At 40.0% G+C, this 15,912-nt stretch overlaps 1 protein-coding gene across 7 annotated transcripts in view; it reads left to right on the top strand.

Annotated features, from left to right (window-relative positions):
• Positions 1–15,912, top strand: part of SORBS2 (sorbin and SH3 domain containing 2) — a 272,899-nt gene that overhangs the window by 116,575 nt on the left and 140,412 nt on the right. For all 7 annotated transcript variants that reach the window (XM_043513619.1, XM_038400107.2, XM_043513624.1 and 4 more), the window contains one exon: positions 9,916–9,965. In XM_043513619.1, the coding sequence (XP_043369554.1) occupies positions 9,956–9,965 (10 nt within the window). In that variant the 5' untranslated portion in view covers positions 9,916–9,955. Of the gene's footprint in view, positions 1–9,915; positions 9,966–15,912 lie in introns of those variants that run through there.

The following is a 15,912-nucleotide window of genomic DNA, read 5'->3' as shown; positions in this document are numbered from 1 at the left end:
CACACAGATGTATGTATCCTGCTGCTTTGCCATCTGCAACCAGTAGTAAGTGGCCATTGCTTCATTTACCAAAGATGTTTTTTAGTGGAATCGGGAGAGGTAAAGAATCCATTATAGTGATAATGACTATAAAGGGGTGCATTCTGGAATTCACTTGATAAAAATAAATTGTCTGCCATAAAATCATATTTTCTATTTCCTAATTTTTGTACTTCTGGGAGAAGGGTAGGGAATAAATCGGAGAGATGTATTTGAACTCATGAATAAAGCGTCAGACCCTTACATTTTTGGGTGGCATCCATCCATCTTGTGGAAATAGTGCTGAATGCATATGAGAAAATGTTTGATTCAGTCAGTCATGTTCAAACAATTCACTTGGGTTCTTAAAACCAAGAACACATTTTTGCAGGTAATTGATCCATCAAATGATACACTAATAGGGACAGGGTTTTTGTTTGTTGTATGTAGTAGTACTGAATGTTTTGTCTGATCTACCCTTTTCATCCCAAAAGAAAAAAAATGTGTTAAGTAGTAGTGATAAATGACAATTACTAGGGCTGTCGATTAATTGCAGTTAACTCATGTGATTAACTCAAATTAATTATGATTTAAAAAATTAGTCATGATTAATCACAGTTTTAATTGCACTATTAAACAATAGACTACTGATTGAAATTTATTAAATATTTTGGATAATGTTTTTCTACATTTTCAAATATATTGATTTCAATTACAATACAGAGTACAAAGTATTCAGTGCTCACTTTATATTATTATTTTCATTACAAATATTTGCACTCTAAAATGATAAACAAAAGAAATTGTATTTTGCGATTCACCTCATACAAGTACTGTAGTGCAATCTCTTTATCATGAAAGTGCAGCTTACAAATGTAGATTTTTTTTTGTTACATAACTGCACTCAAAAACAAACCAATGTAAAACTTTAGAGCCTACAAGTCCACTCAGTCCTACTTCTTGTTCAGTCAATTGCTTGTCTGTGGCACTAGCGGGCTCGGGAATTATTTTACTGGGTAAAACACAAACCCACTGACAAGTGAATTGATAAAAATGCACAGCGGCAATGTTTATTGGATAAACAAAGTTACGCGGTGGCTGGGGAATAGAGCAAACAGTTTGCCCATAGACAATTCAAATTATACAACTTCTTAGGCAAAGGGGAAGGAGGGAGAATTACAGACTTAAAGGGGATAGGAAAAGTTACATACATACCACACATCCGAGCCAACTGACCAGCAGTGCAGACACCAATCACATGGTAGGCATAGGGTAAATTACAATAAACAGGACACGACACGGGCCAGTGCTAACAGGAGGATTATCTCGGTCGAGGGATGATCAGTCTCCTTGGCGTACACACGGAAAATCCCCCTGTTTCGCTTGTTGGCTGCTGTATTTTATGGGGCTTTGTTGGGGTCGTATCATTTTGCTATAGGTCACTTAGCTTTTCTGCCTTCTGGGTTCCGGATTGGGGGTCTTTTACGTCAGCGGGTCTGCTTTTGGTTCTCTGCACACGACACCTTTGATTTATGCACTTGACACACTTTTTCGCCTCCCGGGTTGGCGCCTTTTATGTTAGCGGATCTGCATACGGCTCCTTTTGGTGTACATGACAAGAACCTGCTGTAAGATGGGGGGTTTTTGTTGTTTCTTGTGGTGGGCTGACAATTGGCCAGCCCGGTTGTTTACCTTGGGTTGTGACATTGCTCCGACAACCAAGTTTCTGTACATTTGCAGGAGAGAATGATGCCCGCTTTTTGTTTACAATGTCACTGAAAGTGAGAACAGGCTGTCAAGTTTCCTTCCCCACTCTGAACTCTAACTTATCAGCTTAGGTTAAAAACTTCCTCAAGGTACAAACTTTGCCTTGTCCTTGAACCCTATGCTGCCACCACTAAGCGTGTTAAACAAAGAACAGGGAAAGAGCCCACTTGGAGACGTCTTCCCCTCAAGCCCTACACCCCCTTACCTGGGAAAGGCTTGATAAAAATCCTCACCAATTTTTATAGGTGAACACAGACCCAAACCCTTGGATCTTAAGAACAATGAAAAAGCAATCAGGATCTTAAAAGAAGAATTTTAATTAAAGAAAAAGTAAAAGAATCACCTCTGTAAAATCAGGATGGTAAATACCTTATAGGGTAATCAGATTCAAAACATAGAGAATCCCTCTAAGCAAAACCTTAAGTTACAAAAAGACACAAAAACAGGAATATACATTCCATTCAGCACACCCTATTTTACCAGCCATTTAACAAAAGGAAATCTAATGCATTTCTAGCTAGATTACTTACTAACTTAACAGAAGTTCTGAAGAGCATTCCTGCTCTGGTCCCGGCAAAAACATCACACAGACGGACAGACCCTTTGTTCCCCCCTCCCCCAGCTTTGAAAATATCTTGTCTCCTCATTGGTCATTTTGGTCAGGTGCCAGTAAGGTTATCTTAGCTTCTTAAGCCTTTACAAGTGAAAGGGTTTTGCCTCTGGCCAGGAGGGATTTTATAATTCTGTATACAGAAAGGTGGTTACCCTTCCCTTTATATTTATGACACAGGCCTTTGCATGGCACTATTGTAGCTGGCTCTTCAGATTCTTAAACCTTGGGTCAAGTGATGTAGCTATTTTTAGAAATCTCACATTGGTATCTTTTTTGCGATTTGTCAAATCTGCAGTGAAAGTGTTCTTAAAACAAACAACATGTGCTGGGTCATCATCCGAGACTGCTATAACATGAAATATATGGCAGAATGCAGGTAAAACAGAGGAGGTGACATGCAGTTCTCCCCCAAGGGACTCGGTCACAAATTTAATTAACGCATTATTTTTTTAATGTCATCAGCACGGAAGCACCTCTGGAATGGTGGCGAAGCATGAAAAGGCATACGAACCTTTAGCATATCTGGCAAGTAAATACTTTGCAATGCCGACTACAAAATTGGAATTGGAATTGGAAAAGGTTCGGAAAAGGGCAACAAAAATGATTAGGCTTCTGTATGAGGAGAGATTAATAAGACTGGGATTTTCAGTTTGGAAAAGAGACGACTAATGGGGGATATGACTGAGGTCTATAAAATCATGACTGGCATGGAGAAAGTAAATAAGGAAGTGTTATTTACTCCTTCTCATAACACAAGAACTAGGGGTCACCAAGTGAAATTATTAGGCAGCAGATTTAAAACAAACAACAGGAAGTATTTCTTCACACAACGTACAGTCAACCTGTGGAACTCTTTGCCAGAGGATGTTGTGAAGGTCAAGACTATAACAGGGTTCAAAAAATAAATAAATTCATGGAGGACAGGTCCATCAATAGCTATTAGCCAGGATGGGTAGGGATGATGTCCCTTGCCTCTGTTTGCCAGAACCTGGGAATGAGCAACAGGGAATGGATCACCTGATGATTACCTGTTCTGTTCATTCCTTCTGGGGCACCTGGCATTGGCCACTGTTGGAAGACAGGATCCTGGGCTAGATGGACCTTTGATCTGACCCAGTATGGCCGTTCTTGTAGTCTTAAAAGTGTCGTGTGAATGCCTGTTCTCACTTTCAAGTGACATTTTAAACAAGAAACGGACAGCAGCATCTCCTGAAAATGTAAACAAACTTGTTTGTCTGAGTGCTTGGCAGAACAAGAAGTAGGACTTAGTGGACTTGAAGGTTCTGAAGTTTTACATTGGTTTGTTTTTGAGTGCAGTTATGTAACAAAAAAAATGTACATTTGTAAGTTGCACTTTAATGATAAAGAGATTGCACTTATATAAGGTGAATTGCAAAATACTATTTCTTTTGTTATTTTTACAGTGCAAATATTTGTAATCAAAAATACTAATATAAAGTGAGCACTGTGCACTTGGTATTCTGTGTTGTAATTGAAATTAATACATTTGAAATGTAGAAAACATCTAAAAATATTTAAATAAACAGTATTCTATTATTGTTGAACAGCGCGATTAATCACCATTAGTTTTTTTTTTAATCACTGGACAGCCCTGACAATTACTAATAATATGACCCACTTATTTAACTTCACCCAACGGGTTCTGAGCTGACAGTATTATATTACTGTTCATCTAGACCCATCTAGGCCCATATTCAGAAAGATATGAAGGGCCTGCCTAACTTAATCACGCAAGTAGTTTTATTGACTTCAGTGGGCCTTGTTCATTTATTTATTTAGGTTTAAAATAATTGAAAAGATTCCTTCCTGAGATTCTAGACACCATAGCACATCATTAATAATATAATAAAATCCTAGCATTATTAAAGTAATCATTCCAACAGGAACTAGCCAGCCAGCTACCTACAGAAGCTCCTTTCTGACCCTCCATCGTTGTGGGAAGCATACGCTCAGCCCTTTCCAAACATGCTATTGAACCAATGGCTTTTGCAGCATGCAAAATTAGGGCTATTTTTTAGCAAGTGGGAGAGCAAGTTCTGGAGTACCAATGTCCTGACAGAGACAGCTGTCTCCTCTCTTTTATAATGAGAGGGATCCAGCTCAAGCACCCCTTCTGATCGCAACCATGGTACAGGGAGATGTGGTCTGTAAAACAGGCCAGTCTCAGGCCATTTTGGGTTTTATAGGTCATAACAAACACCTTGAACTCTACCTGGGAACCAGTAAGTCATCAGTGCAGATCCCAGAGCACCGACGACACATGCTCACAGGGAGATGCCCTCTTCAATAGGCAAACAGCAGAATTCTGCATATGGTTTTAAGGTGTAGCCACATGTAGATCACACTGCAGTAGTCTAATCTTGATGTGACAAAATCATGAATAATAATGGCAAGATATCTTCATGTCCATGGAGCACACCCACACAGAGTAATTTTGCAGAAAACAAACTACACACAAAAGAACAACACTAAGGAAACAAAAGGGAACTCACTTTTTCTTTTCTCTAATTGCTTTAAGTTTTATAGACTTATTAGAGATTGCTTTAAATAATAGTTCATTAAAAAAATCTGATAGAGGTGTTACTTTTAAATTCATGATGTCCCTTAAAATTCTATTACTAATATTAGTAATGTTTTAAATGTCCCTTAATACTCAATCAAGAGTTTGAAAATCATTTTAGATTAGCAGCAGCAATTGGTTAAAATGCAAGGGCACAATTTTGATAGGTGTGCAGCTTGTATTGACTTACGTGCATGCACACAAGACCATAATTTTCCCCTAAATCTTTATATGTGTACTTGAGATCAGATTTTTCAGAAATGTGTTTGGTGATTTGTATGCAATCTCCCATTGATTGTATGCAGCTTGCTGTAGAAAGTAATCTCCTTAGATTTATAAAACCTTTCCTTGGTTCAAAGAGAACAACTTCCATTGATAACATAGTTTGTTTTAATTTTAGCAAGAAAAAGCAAAGTATTGTATGTGAAACTCTGGCATGAACTAAACACACTTTATGTATATAAATCAAATTCAACCGCTGGAAATCATTTTGACATCTTGGTGTAAAAAAAAGTTCTGTACTTGGTGAGTCTTTGCTGAGTCTGAATAGTGTTGCATTTTATAGCCTGTTTTCATGGAACCACCACTAATTCAGTTCCAAGCGAATAGAAAGGAAGGAAAACAAAAGGAAGAAAGGAGAGTAGCAAAATACAGACCCTGGACTTCAGAAAAGCAGACTTAGATTCTCTTAGAGAACTGATGGGCAGGATTCCCTGGAAGGCTAATTTGAGGGGGCAAGGAGTCCAGGAGAGCTGGCTGTATTTTAAAGAAGCCATATTGAGGGCGCAGGAACAAACCATCCGGATGTGCAGAAAGAATAGCAAATATGGCAGGTGACCAGCTTGGCTTAACAGTGAAAACTTCGGTGAGCTTAAACTCAAAAAGGAAGCTTACAAGAGGTGGAAATTTGGACAGATGACTAGGGAGGAGTATAAAAATATTGCTGGAGCATGCAGTGGTGTAATCAGGAAGGCCAAAGCACAATTAGAGTTGCAGATAGCAAGGCATGTGAAGGGTAAAAAGACGGATTTCTACAGGTATGTTAGCTACAAGAAGTGGTCAAGGAAAGTGTGGGACCCCTACTGAATGAGGGAGGCAACATAGTGACAGATGATGTGGAAAAAGCTGAAGTACTCAATGCTTTTTTTGCCTCCGTCTTCACAGACAAGCTCAGCTCCCAGACTGCTGAACTGGACAACACAAAATGGGAGGAGGTGAGAAGTCCTCGTGGTGAAAGAACAGGTTAAGGACTATTTAGAAAAGCTGGACATGCACAAGTCCATGGGTCCGGATCTAATGCATCCAAGGGTGCTGAGGGAGTTGGCTGATATGATTGCAGAGCCATTGGCCATTGTCTTTGAAAATTCATGGTGATCAGGGTAGGTCCCGGATGATTGGAAAAAAGCAAATATAGTGCCCATATTTTAAAAAGGGAAAAGAGAACCCGGGGAACTTCAGTTCCTGGAAAAATCATGGAGCAGGTCCTCAAGGAATTCATTTTGAAGCACTTAGAGGAGAGGAAGGTGATCAGGCACAGTCAACATGGATTCACCAAAGGCAAGTCATGCCTGACCAACCTGATTGCCTTCTATGATGAGATAACTGGCTCTGTGGATATGGGGAAAGTGGTGGATGTGATATATCTTGACTTTAGCAAAGCTTTTGACACGGTCTCCCACAGTATTCTTGCAAGCAATTTAAAGAAGTATGGATTGGATGAATGGACTATAATGTGGATAGAAAGCTGGCTAGATTGTTGGGCTCAACGGGTAGTGATCAACGGCTCGATGTCTAGTTGGCAGCTGGTATCAAGAGGAGTGCCCCGGGATTGGTCCTGTGGCCGGTTTTGTTCAACATCTTTATTAATGATCTGGATGATGGGATTGATTGCACCTTCAGCAAGTTTGCTGATAATATTAAGCTGGGGGGAGAGGTAGCTATACTGGAGAGTAGGGATAGGTTCCAGAGTGACCTAGACAAATAGGAGGATTGGACCAAAAGAAATCTGATGAGGTTCAACAAGATCAAGTGCAGAGTCCTGCACTTAGGAAGGAAGAATCCCATGCACCGCTACAGGCTGGGGATCAAGTGGTTAAGCGGCAGTTCTGCAGAAAAGGACCTGGGGATTACAGTGGATGAGAAGCTGGATATGAGTCAGCAGTGTGCCTTAGTTGCAAAGAAAGCCATGGCATATTGGGGTGTATTAATATGAGCATTGCCAGCAGATCGAGGAAAGTGATTATTCCCCTCTATTCGGCACTGCTGAGGAGTATTGCATCAGGTTTTAGTCCCCCCACTGTAGAAGGGGGGTGGACAAATTGGATAGAGTCCAGCAGAGGGCAACGGAAATGATTAGGGGGCACATGACTTACTAGGAGAGGCTGGGGGAACGGGGTTATTTAGTCTGCGGAAGAGAAGAGTGAGGGGGGATTTGATAGCAGCCTTCAACTACCTGAAGGGAGGTTCCAAAGAGGATGGATCTAGGCTGTTCTCAGTGGTGGCAGTTGACAGAAGAAGTACTAGTGGTCTCAAGTTGCAATGGGGGAGTTCTAGGTTGGATATTAGGAAACACTATTTCACTAGGAGGGTAGTGAAGCACTGGAATGGATTACCTAGGGAGGTGGTGGAATCTCCATCCTTCTAGGTTTTTAAGGTCCAGCTTGACAAAGCCCTGTCTGGGATGATTTAGTTGGTGTTGGTCCTGATTGAGCAGGGGATTGGACTAAATGATTTCTTGAGGTCTCTTCCAGCCCTAATATTCTATGATTCTATGACTACTTTAAAATGCTGTCTCCTGTAGCAGCATGAAAATACTCCAAGAATTTGAAGCTTTCAAGAATAATTTGTGACTGTTATGTAAGCCTAGTTACAATCAAAGACAGTTTATCAACACTGAAGAAAATAGATTGGACTTTCTTTAATCTTTAAATGGTTTACTGAGAATTCTCAGATGCTAATTTGTTGATACAGCAGTTTTAGCATAAATAGAATGGCTTGAAATTTTATTAGTCATCCCAGTATTATCCCTTAGCTTCTAAGGTGATCCATTTCTTTAACATCTGCCTGTTCCTTCCCTTAATGTATAGCAAAAGGAAATTGGCTTTTAAATAGTATTAGCAGTATTAAAATGTCTTATTTGAGTGAGGAATCAGTCTGATCATCTTATGAGGCATCATTAAAAATAACATTGAATTTCTACAGTAGTACAAAGTACATTCTGCATGGGCATCAGTACAGGAGAATAAATTGCTAGAGGTTTCAGCCTCAGAGGTGCTGTTCACTCAATCCCTGTTGACTTCAGTGGGAGTTCAGGATATTCAGCCCCACCCAGTCTAAGGCATTTTATTTATTATTTATTAATTACAGTAGCATCTCAAAGCCCACCTGAGATTGGGGCCTCATTTAATATGGTAGTACACTGTAACCAATGCACCATTCTAATCGTACACACCATCGTTCTTTAAAGTGGGAGGTCGAGGGACAGCATATGGTAAAAATAGTGGGGAAACTTGTAACAAACCATTAGTTTTGTATTTAATATGAAAAATTCCAATTTTCTTTTTTCCTATCCCTGTATTTGCTGTAGGAACAGGGAGGAAGGAAGAAAGGATGATTTAAACCACTCTTGAACTCCAACTCTTGGCCCCAGTGGTGTAAATTAGAGCAGCCTCTAGATGTAATAAGGTAGCTGAGAATAGCCAGAGTGCAGTTTTTTTTGGACATGTCCCCTCCTGCACCCCAAATACACGAAGCTGAGGGGGAAATGTAGAGCCATTTCAGCAGCAGTGCGCTGGCTGGGCCAGCCTCTTGTCTCAGAGGTGTTCCCTGGGGAGCCATTCTGCAACTCTCTTCCCCCACCCCCTTTATTACACCTTTATGCCTGTGTAGCACTCTGAATGGGCCAGACAGAAGAGAGACTCTAGCCTCTGAACCATTAAATAACATTACAGTTGTGACACAAACTGTTTGTAGTGGGGAAATTCAGTTCAAGCTTGTCCTTATCTCAGATCAGCATGATAAACATAGGCAGAGCATCAGGAGTTAATGGCAACGTGTTGGATTTAATTCAGGATGTCCTTTCTCCTCTTTGGTTGTTGTTTCCTTGTTTGATATTTGTTTGTTTGCTTGTTTGTATTTGTTGATATTTGTTCTCTTGGTTGGTTGTTTTTAAATGTCATAAAGTGTAAGAATCCACAAGCCCAAGAGAATCAAACTATTCCTGCTTCCTGAATTAATGTATTTATAATTTGTTTCTATGCATATTATTATCCTTTAAGGAACAGCAAGGTGCATTTGGAAACGTTCCTGTGTTAGGGCCTGATCTTGAATCTATTAAAGGCAATGGGAATTTTGTCATTGATTTCCATGGGAGCAGGAACAGGTCCTAAGTCAGTAGATAGTACTGCAGCAACCAATGGTGAAAATCACAATGTCAGTAAAAATATCCATATTAAATTATAAATAAAGCTACACTTCTAGCACATTAATACTGGGGAAAAGAGTTAATAACTTTGGCTGTTAAAAAAATGTTCCTAGTCTTTTTTTATGTATATCTGTCTATGGAAAAGTATCAAATAAAACCTATAAACAGCTTTTTTATTTTATACATTTCTTTAAGTGACCTGCTCTTTAGTTGATATTCTGGAGACCAAAAGTCAATTGCAAATATCATGCCAATGCAAATGTTTATAGATGAGATACTAAATCTTTGAAAATAGGGTAGGTTATAATGGAAGTGTTGGCTCAACTTTAACTTTAGAGGCAGGCACAAGTGGTGCCAGTTTAACTAAAGCCTGTGTTTAAAATAGGGCTATCCTTGTTATGACATTGATTCACCAGTGTCTCCTCTTCTCCCACCCCCCAAAAACACTGATGACATTTTGTATCACATACCATTGCGTTGTGACAAATTAATAGATCATTTTGTTTTCTGCAGGAAAACTGAAGACTTTTATAACAAAACCTCCAGTGTCAAAATGAACACAGGTATGCTGTTTCTGTGAGATTTTTTTTACTTTTATATCTTTTATTTAATAAGCAAACTAGGCGCCAAATTATTAAATGTTCATGCACAAATTACACTAAACTGATATTGAAATTAAACTAAACAAGATGTTGTTTTAATAGCATGTTTGTATATGTTTATTTTTATGTGCCACATACATATATAAACATGTATGTATATTTTATGTGTATAGATATATGAAATATGCATATTTGTGTATGTGTTTATGTATATTGTGTGTGTATATAAATATATATAAAATTGTATGTGTGTGTATATATACAATATATATAAAATTGTACAATGCATATATATGTTCCTCAGCACAACGGCATACATAACAGTCAGGGGAAAATAGCATCCCTTTATCTCTGGAAAACAGTACTATAATGCTTGCTTTTCTGTAAATATCCTATTATCATGGTATATTATTAGGTGGGTTTGTATATAAAAAGAGGTTGCTATTTAATAAATTAGTGGCTATACTGGATCACAAATTGAATATGAGCCAACAATGTGATGCAGTTTTAAAACAGGCTGGGGTGTATTATCTGGAGATGAGTAAGACCTAGGAAGTAATTGTTCTGCTCTACTTGGCATTGGTGAGGCCTCCACTGAAGTTGTGTGTCCAGTTTTTGGGCACCACACTTTTAGAAAGATGTGGACAAATTGGAGAGAATCCAGAGAAGAGCAACAAAAATTATAAAAGTTTTTTAAATAATATGGTCTGTGAGGAAAGGTTAAAAAAAGGCATGTTTAGTCTTGAGAAAACAGAACTGTGCGGGGGACCTGGTAACAATCTTCAGATATGTTGAGGGCTGTTATAAAGATGGCAGTGATCTATTATTCTCCACGTCCACTGAAGGCAGGATAATAAGTAAGTAAATTAATCTTCAGCAAGGGAGATCTAGGTTAGATTTGTGGAAAAACTATCAAAAGGATAAATAAGTACTGTTGTAAAATCTTTCTCATTGAGGGATTTTAAGAATAGGTTAAAGAAACACGTGTCAGGGACTGTCTAGCCCAGTGGTGGGCAACCTGCGGTCCGTGGGCACACGCAGCCCATCAGGGTAATCCGCTGGCGGGCTGTGAGACAGTTTGTTTACATTGACCATCCGCAGGCACAGCCACCCACAGCTCCCAATGGCCGCAGTTCACCATTCCTGGCCAATGGGAGCTGCGAGAAGTGGCGTAGGCTACAGGGATGTGCTGGCTGCCACTTCCTGCAGCTCCCATTGACTGGGAATGGCGAACCGCAGCCACTGAGAGCTGTGGGTGGCTGTGCCTGTGAATGGTCAATGTAAACAAACTGTCTCACGGCCAACCGTGGATTACCCTGAAAGGCCGCAGGTTGCCCACCACTGGTCTAGCCTCCGCACAGGGGGATGGATACTAGATGATCTCTCGAGGTCTTTTCCAATCCTATATTTCTATTACATTACATTATCTTTCAGACTACTGTGATGGAAATGTAAAATCTGGTCTTAATCAAAACACAAATTGTAGAATGTTTGCTTTATGGCCTATTACAAAGTACAAATTAAAACTATACTTTGATCCTACAGTATTGAAGTCAACGGGAGTTATGCCACTGACTTTAAATAGGGTATGGATTGACTTGTACAGTAGACAAGTGAAATCCTGGCCCCATTGAAGTCAATGGCAAAATTTATAGTTACTTCAATGGGGCCATGATTTCACCCGATGTGTATATAAATAACTAATACCACAACATCAGGTTTACTCTGAGCTATGATAGTAGAGATAGTGGATTCTCTGAACACAATAATAAGCAGCATGAGCAAATCAGCTCACGTAACTTTTTATTCATCTGAAGCTTGTATTGTTTTATATTCAGTAACTGGTGGGTCACACAAGAGTTTAATAAGGAAAACACTATTTATTGTAATAATATTCAGAATTTCTCTCTGCCCAGTTTTATACTTGTTTATTTGTGAGAGCTGAAGTTACAGTATAAATTTATATCCATATATTTATATTTTTTGAAATTAAGGTAGTTATGAAGCACTCCTTAGCTGATGGAATTATGATGTGAGAGGTAACTCATCTAATCATTATCACACATACGATTACAATTCAATTTCATATTGCAGTCTCATAGATTCAGATCTAGTAAATACTATTTTGTACGTCTCTCCTTTTAAAATGTCACATTTCATTGCTCTAATATCACAAATGTGAATTACAGCCTCCTTGTGACATCATAGTTGACATATGGGTTAATTGTTCTAACTTCCAGTGAGATTTTTGCTACAAGTTTCAATGTAGTTGAATTCCTTTTGTTGTGGACTTTAATCCTAATGCCTCCAGAGCAGACTTTGATAACTACCTACTGAAACCCCCTAGAATTGCCTAAACAAACATGTCATCATGAATTTATGCTGAACTTGTACCTATTGCACATTTACAAATCCAGGAGCACATCACTTACTTGTGAACATCTAAAGCAATTGTTCACAATTACCAGTTCCACTAAAAGAAGAAATTACCCAATGGGATGGGTCAGCTGCCCCTCACGGCCTGGCAAAGGATTAATAGCAGCCCTTAGAGTGGCTGCGCAGAACCCAGACAACCAGACAAAGGCTTAGAAGCAGCCAATCAGGGCCAGGCTCTGCAGGGCAGAGAGGAGCTGAGGAAAAAGGACTGGTTGCCTGTAGAGAGAAGTACGTGGGACAGAGCAGTGCTGGGCAGGGTCAGGGTCAGGGTCAGGGGAGCAAGCGGAGCTCCAGCTGGCTCTCAGACTGAGGCCTTGATACAGGGCCGAGTAGGTGCTGGGGCTACAGGGAAGTGGCCCTGGGAAAGCAGGTAATGGCAGAGGGGGAAGGAGAGGCAGTAAGCGGCTACCAGCTATAGGGTCCCTGGGTTGGGACCCAGAGTAGCGGGCAGGCCTGGCCCTCCCACTTTGCCTCACCGGCCGCTGAGGGAAGTGGCCAGCCAAAGGACTACAGTTTTCCCCTGAGCAAGGGGCTGGACTAGGGGCGGCAGTTCGCCACTGCAGCGAGAGGCCAGGTGAAGGACTGCCTGTTCCTCCGGGGAAGGGAGGAGACAACGGAGTTGAGGCACAGCCAGAGGGCTGTGCCCTGAAGAGGACACTGCAGTCCGGGAGTGACACAGGTCCCCATAGATAGCGAAGATGGTAGAGAAGCAGTGACGGAGAGTGAGACACCACAAGAGGTGAGCACCCTGCTGATGGACAGAGCTAATTCCTGGAGCAACCAGAAGGAGGTGCTACGGTGGTGAGCACGACCCATTACACCCAAATAAAGTAATATTTCACATTTAGTTCTATTGATGTAGTCTGCAACCCCATGCAAAAACCAAGATAGATTAACATTAAGTATTGAGAGTTATTCCTGGCGTAGCACCGGGAGTAGAATACTGAGACGTCACTTTCACTAAACATGAGAGCGGTTGAGATAAGCGATACTCAACATAGTATACTTGGTTACATAGAGCTTCCCAACCCTCCTACACATGGCACCATGAGTGCTGTTAAATTAAAATAATAGTACAGTGACCATCTTGGATCTGTGGATTTACTAATGCTTCATACCAGGAGTGTGTGCAGGTACACAGCTGTAGGTATTAGGTACTACAGAATTGTCACCGGTGTCTAGTAAAAACTGGGTCATTCCACAAACTATTGGTCTATTGAAGGATAAATGGGTCCCCTGTAGCTCTGGTAAATCCTGTAAAGTCATTAGACGGGCAAATTAAGCTTAAAAAAAAAAAGTAGGATCTTCCCATCCAGTGTCCCCTGTGGATGCAGACTTGGCAGGCTATCTCAGCCAGAAGCTATATTAATATGCAAAGTGTGTATTCAATTTTCACTTTCTAATGTATGGAAGGGTTTGTTTGTTTATGTTTTTTGTATTTGATACTAATTGTTTATCAAATGCTAGAAAGGCAACTTCCCAAATTTAACAGCTAAAGGCAACAAAACATTTTTGTAAAAAGCAAAGAAATAAACAAGTTGTAGGGGGAGATTTTCAAAGGCACAAAGGAAAGTTACACACGCAATTCTAATTGGTTTTCAAAATCCTCCATAATGTATACAGAGAAAAATATCTACATCTGTGCCACCCCTTGTGTTAGCTGCCCCACTTCTGGGGCTAGCAGTTAGTGCAATTCACTTAGACTCAATCTCGCTAACCACTCTCACAGATACCCAAGTGCATATCTGAGTTCCTTATAGGATAAGATAGCATTCCACCATTAACCTCCAATCATATGCTCCCTGTGGCCACTCTTGCACCTCTCCATGATGGATTTATTACAGGTTTACAAAACCTGAGAAGCTAGCATAAATCAAATGGTCCTAAACCAACTCCTGCTCACAAGGCATAAAAGAAACTTAAAAGTTTCAGAGTAGCAGCCGTGTTAGTCTGTATTCGCAAAAAGAAAAGGAGTACTTGTGGCACCTTAGAGACTAACAAATTTATTAGTGCATAAGCTTTCGTGAGCTACAGCTCACTTCATCGGATGCATTATCCGATGAAGTGAGCTGTAGCTCACGAAAGCTTATGCACTAATAAATTTGTTAGTCTCTAAGGTGCCACAAGTACTCCTTTTCTTTTTAAGAAACTTTTTAAGAAACTTCTCCCATGAACTGTCCTTCTCTCACCCTTTGTTTTATCATCCTATTAAACCCACTTTCAGATTCACATCCTTACATAATTGTTTTACCTATTTTATCTACCTATTGCATCTAGCTTATTTATAAGTGATCGCTCACTATGTTATCTAGGGGGATAAATACTTATCTGTGTTCATTCGATTGCAATCTTCCCAGTGCAAGGACATAATTTTATATTGTGCCTATTAAGTCAAGTGCAGACCTATGGCACTATATTGATAATAATAGGATTGTGGTAAACTCTGAAAATTGGAAACAAGATAGGATCGAGATCTATATAGGTGAAACAAATGATCTTTAAAAATAATTGCATTCAAAATTGCATGCAGTATTATTTTTAATTTATTTTTCTTGTCTGGACTAAAAAGAAGTTAAGTAGCGTTCAGAGTTCACATGAAATCTGCTGAAGAGAGAATTTTTCCTAGATGGAAGTAATTGCTTTGTTACTTCACCTATATTTAAGACGAATAAATAGTTGTATTTTTTCAAAATTCACAAGTCAGCTACTCAGTAACTTCTGAAAATGCTTACCAACTGCTTAACATGTAGGGTGGGATTATTCAAAGTGTTCAGCATTGATAACAATCCCACTGACTTCAACTGGAACTGAGATAAGGCACCACTGAATGCCCTAGAAAATCTCACCCATCATTATAATAATGGCCAAGCATATCAGAATGTATGACTATAGGCTATGAGAAACTGAGCGAGTATTTTCTCTGTTTGTACTGCCTTTTTCTCTTGCCTCTTTTTCTAAAAGACAGGTGGAGGGTTACCGAAGACTGCATGGGAAGCCAAGGAGCTGAAGCGTGGTAGATTTGGTGTGTCTGCCTGCAGTCACGGATCTGGGCTAGTGAGCAGGTCAAGGAGCAGCAACACAGATATGCCATAATCAGAAGAGAGTGTTGCCCATAAGAAAACTTTGTTCTGAGGCAACAGATCTCTCTCTTGCAGCTATTTTGTTCCAGTCTTCACAGAATGTAAAAAGAGAGAAAATACTCGCTCAGTTTCTCATAGCCTATAGTCATACATTCTGATATGCTTGGCCATTATTATAATGATGGGTGAGCCAGGTTCAGACTTAACACAGCATCCTGGCATGAAGTGAGGCCCTATGCAAATGTACGTGGGGTCCAGTCTCTCTTCCTCTATTTGGGTGAATTCCCCTATCTCCGTGTATCCGCTGACCCACAGATTGGCAACAACCTCACCTGTTTGTGAGGTTGCATAGTCTCTGATGTCTCTCCTACAAGGGCCAGGACCCTTGAATA

The sequence above is a fragment of the Dermochelys coriacea genome, chromosome 4 (assembly GCF_009764565.3).
Source record: "Dermochelys coriacea isolate rDerCor1 chromosome 4, rDerCor1.pri.v4, whole genome shotgun sequence".
Taxonomy (NCBI): Eukaryota; Metazoa; Chordata; order Testudines; family Dermochelyidae; genus Dermochelys; species Dermochelys coriacea.
The sequence above is the reverse complement of the archived record's forward strand: the minus strand, read 5'-3'. Positions and strand labels throughout refer to the sequence as shown.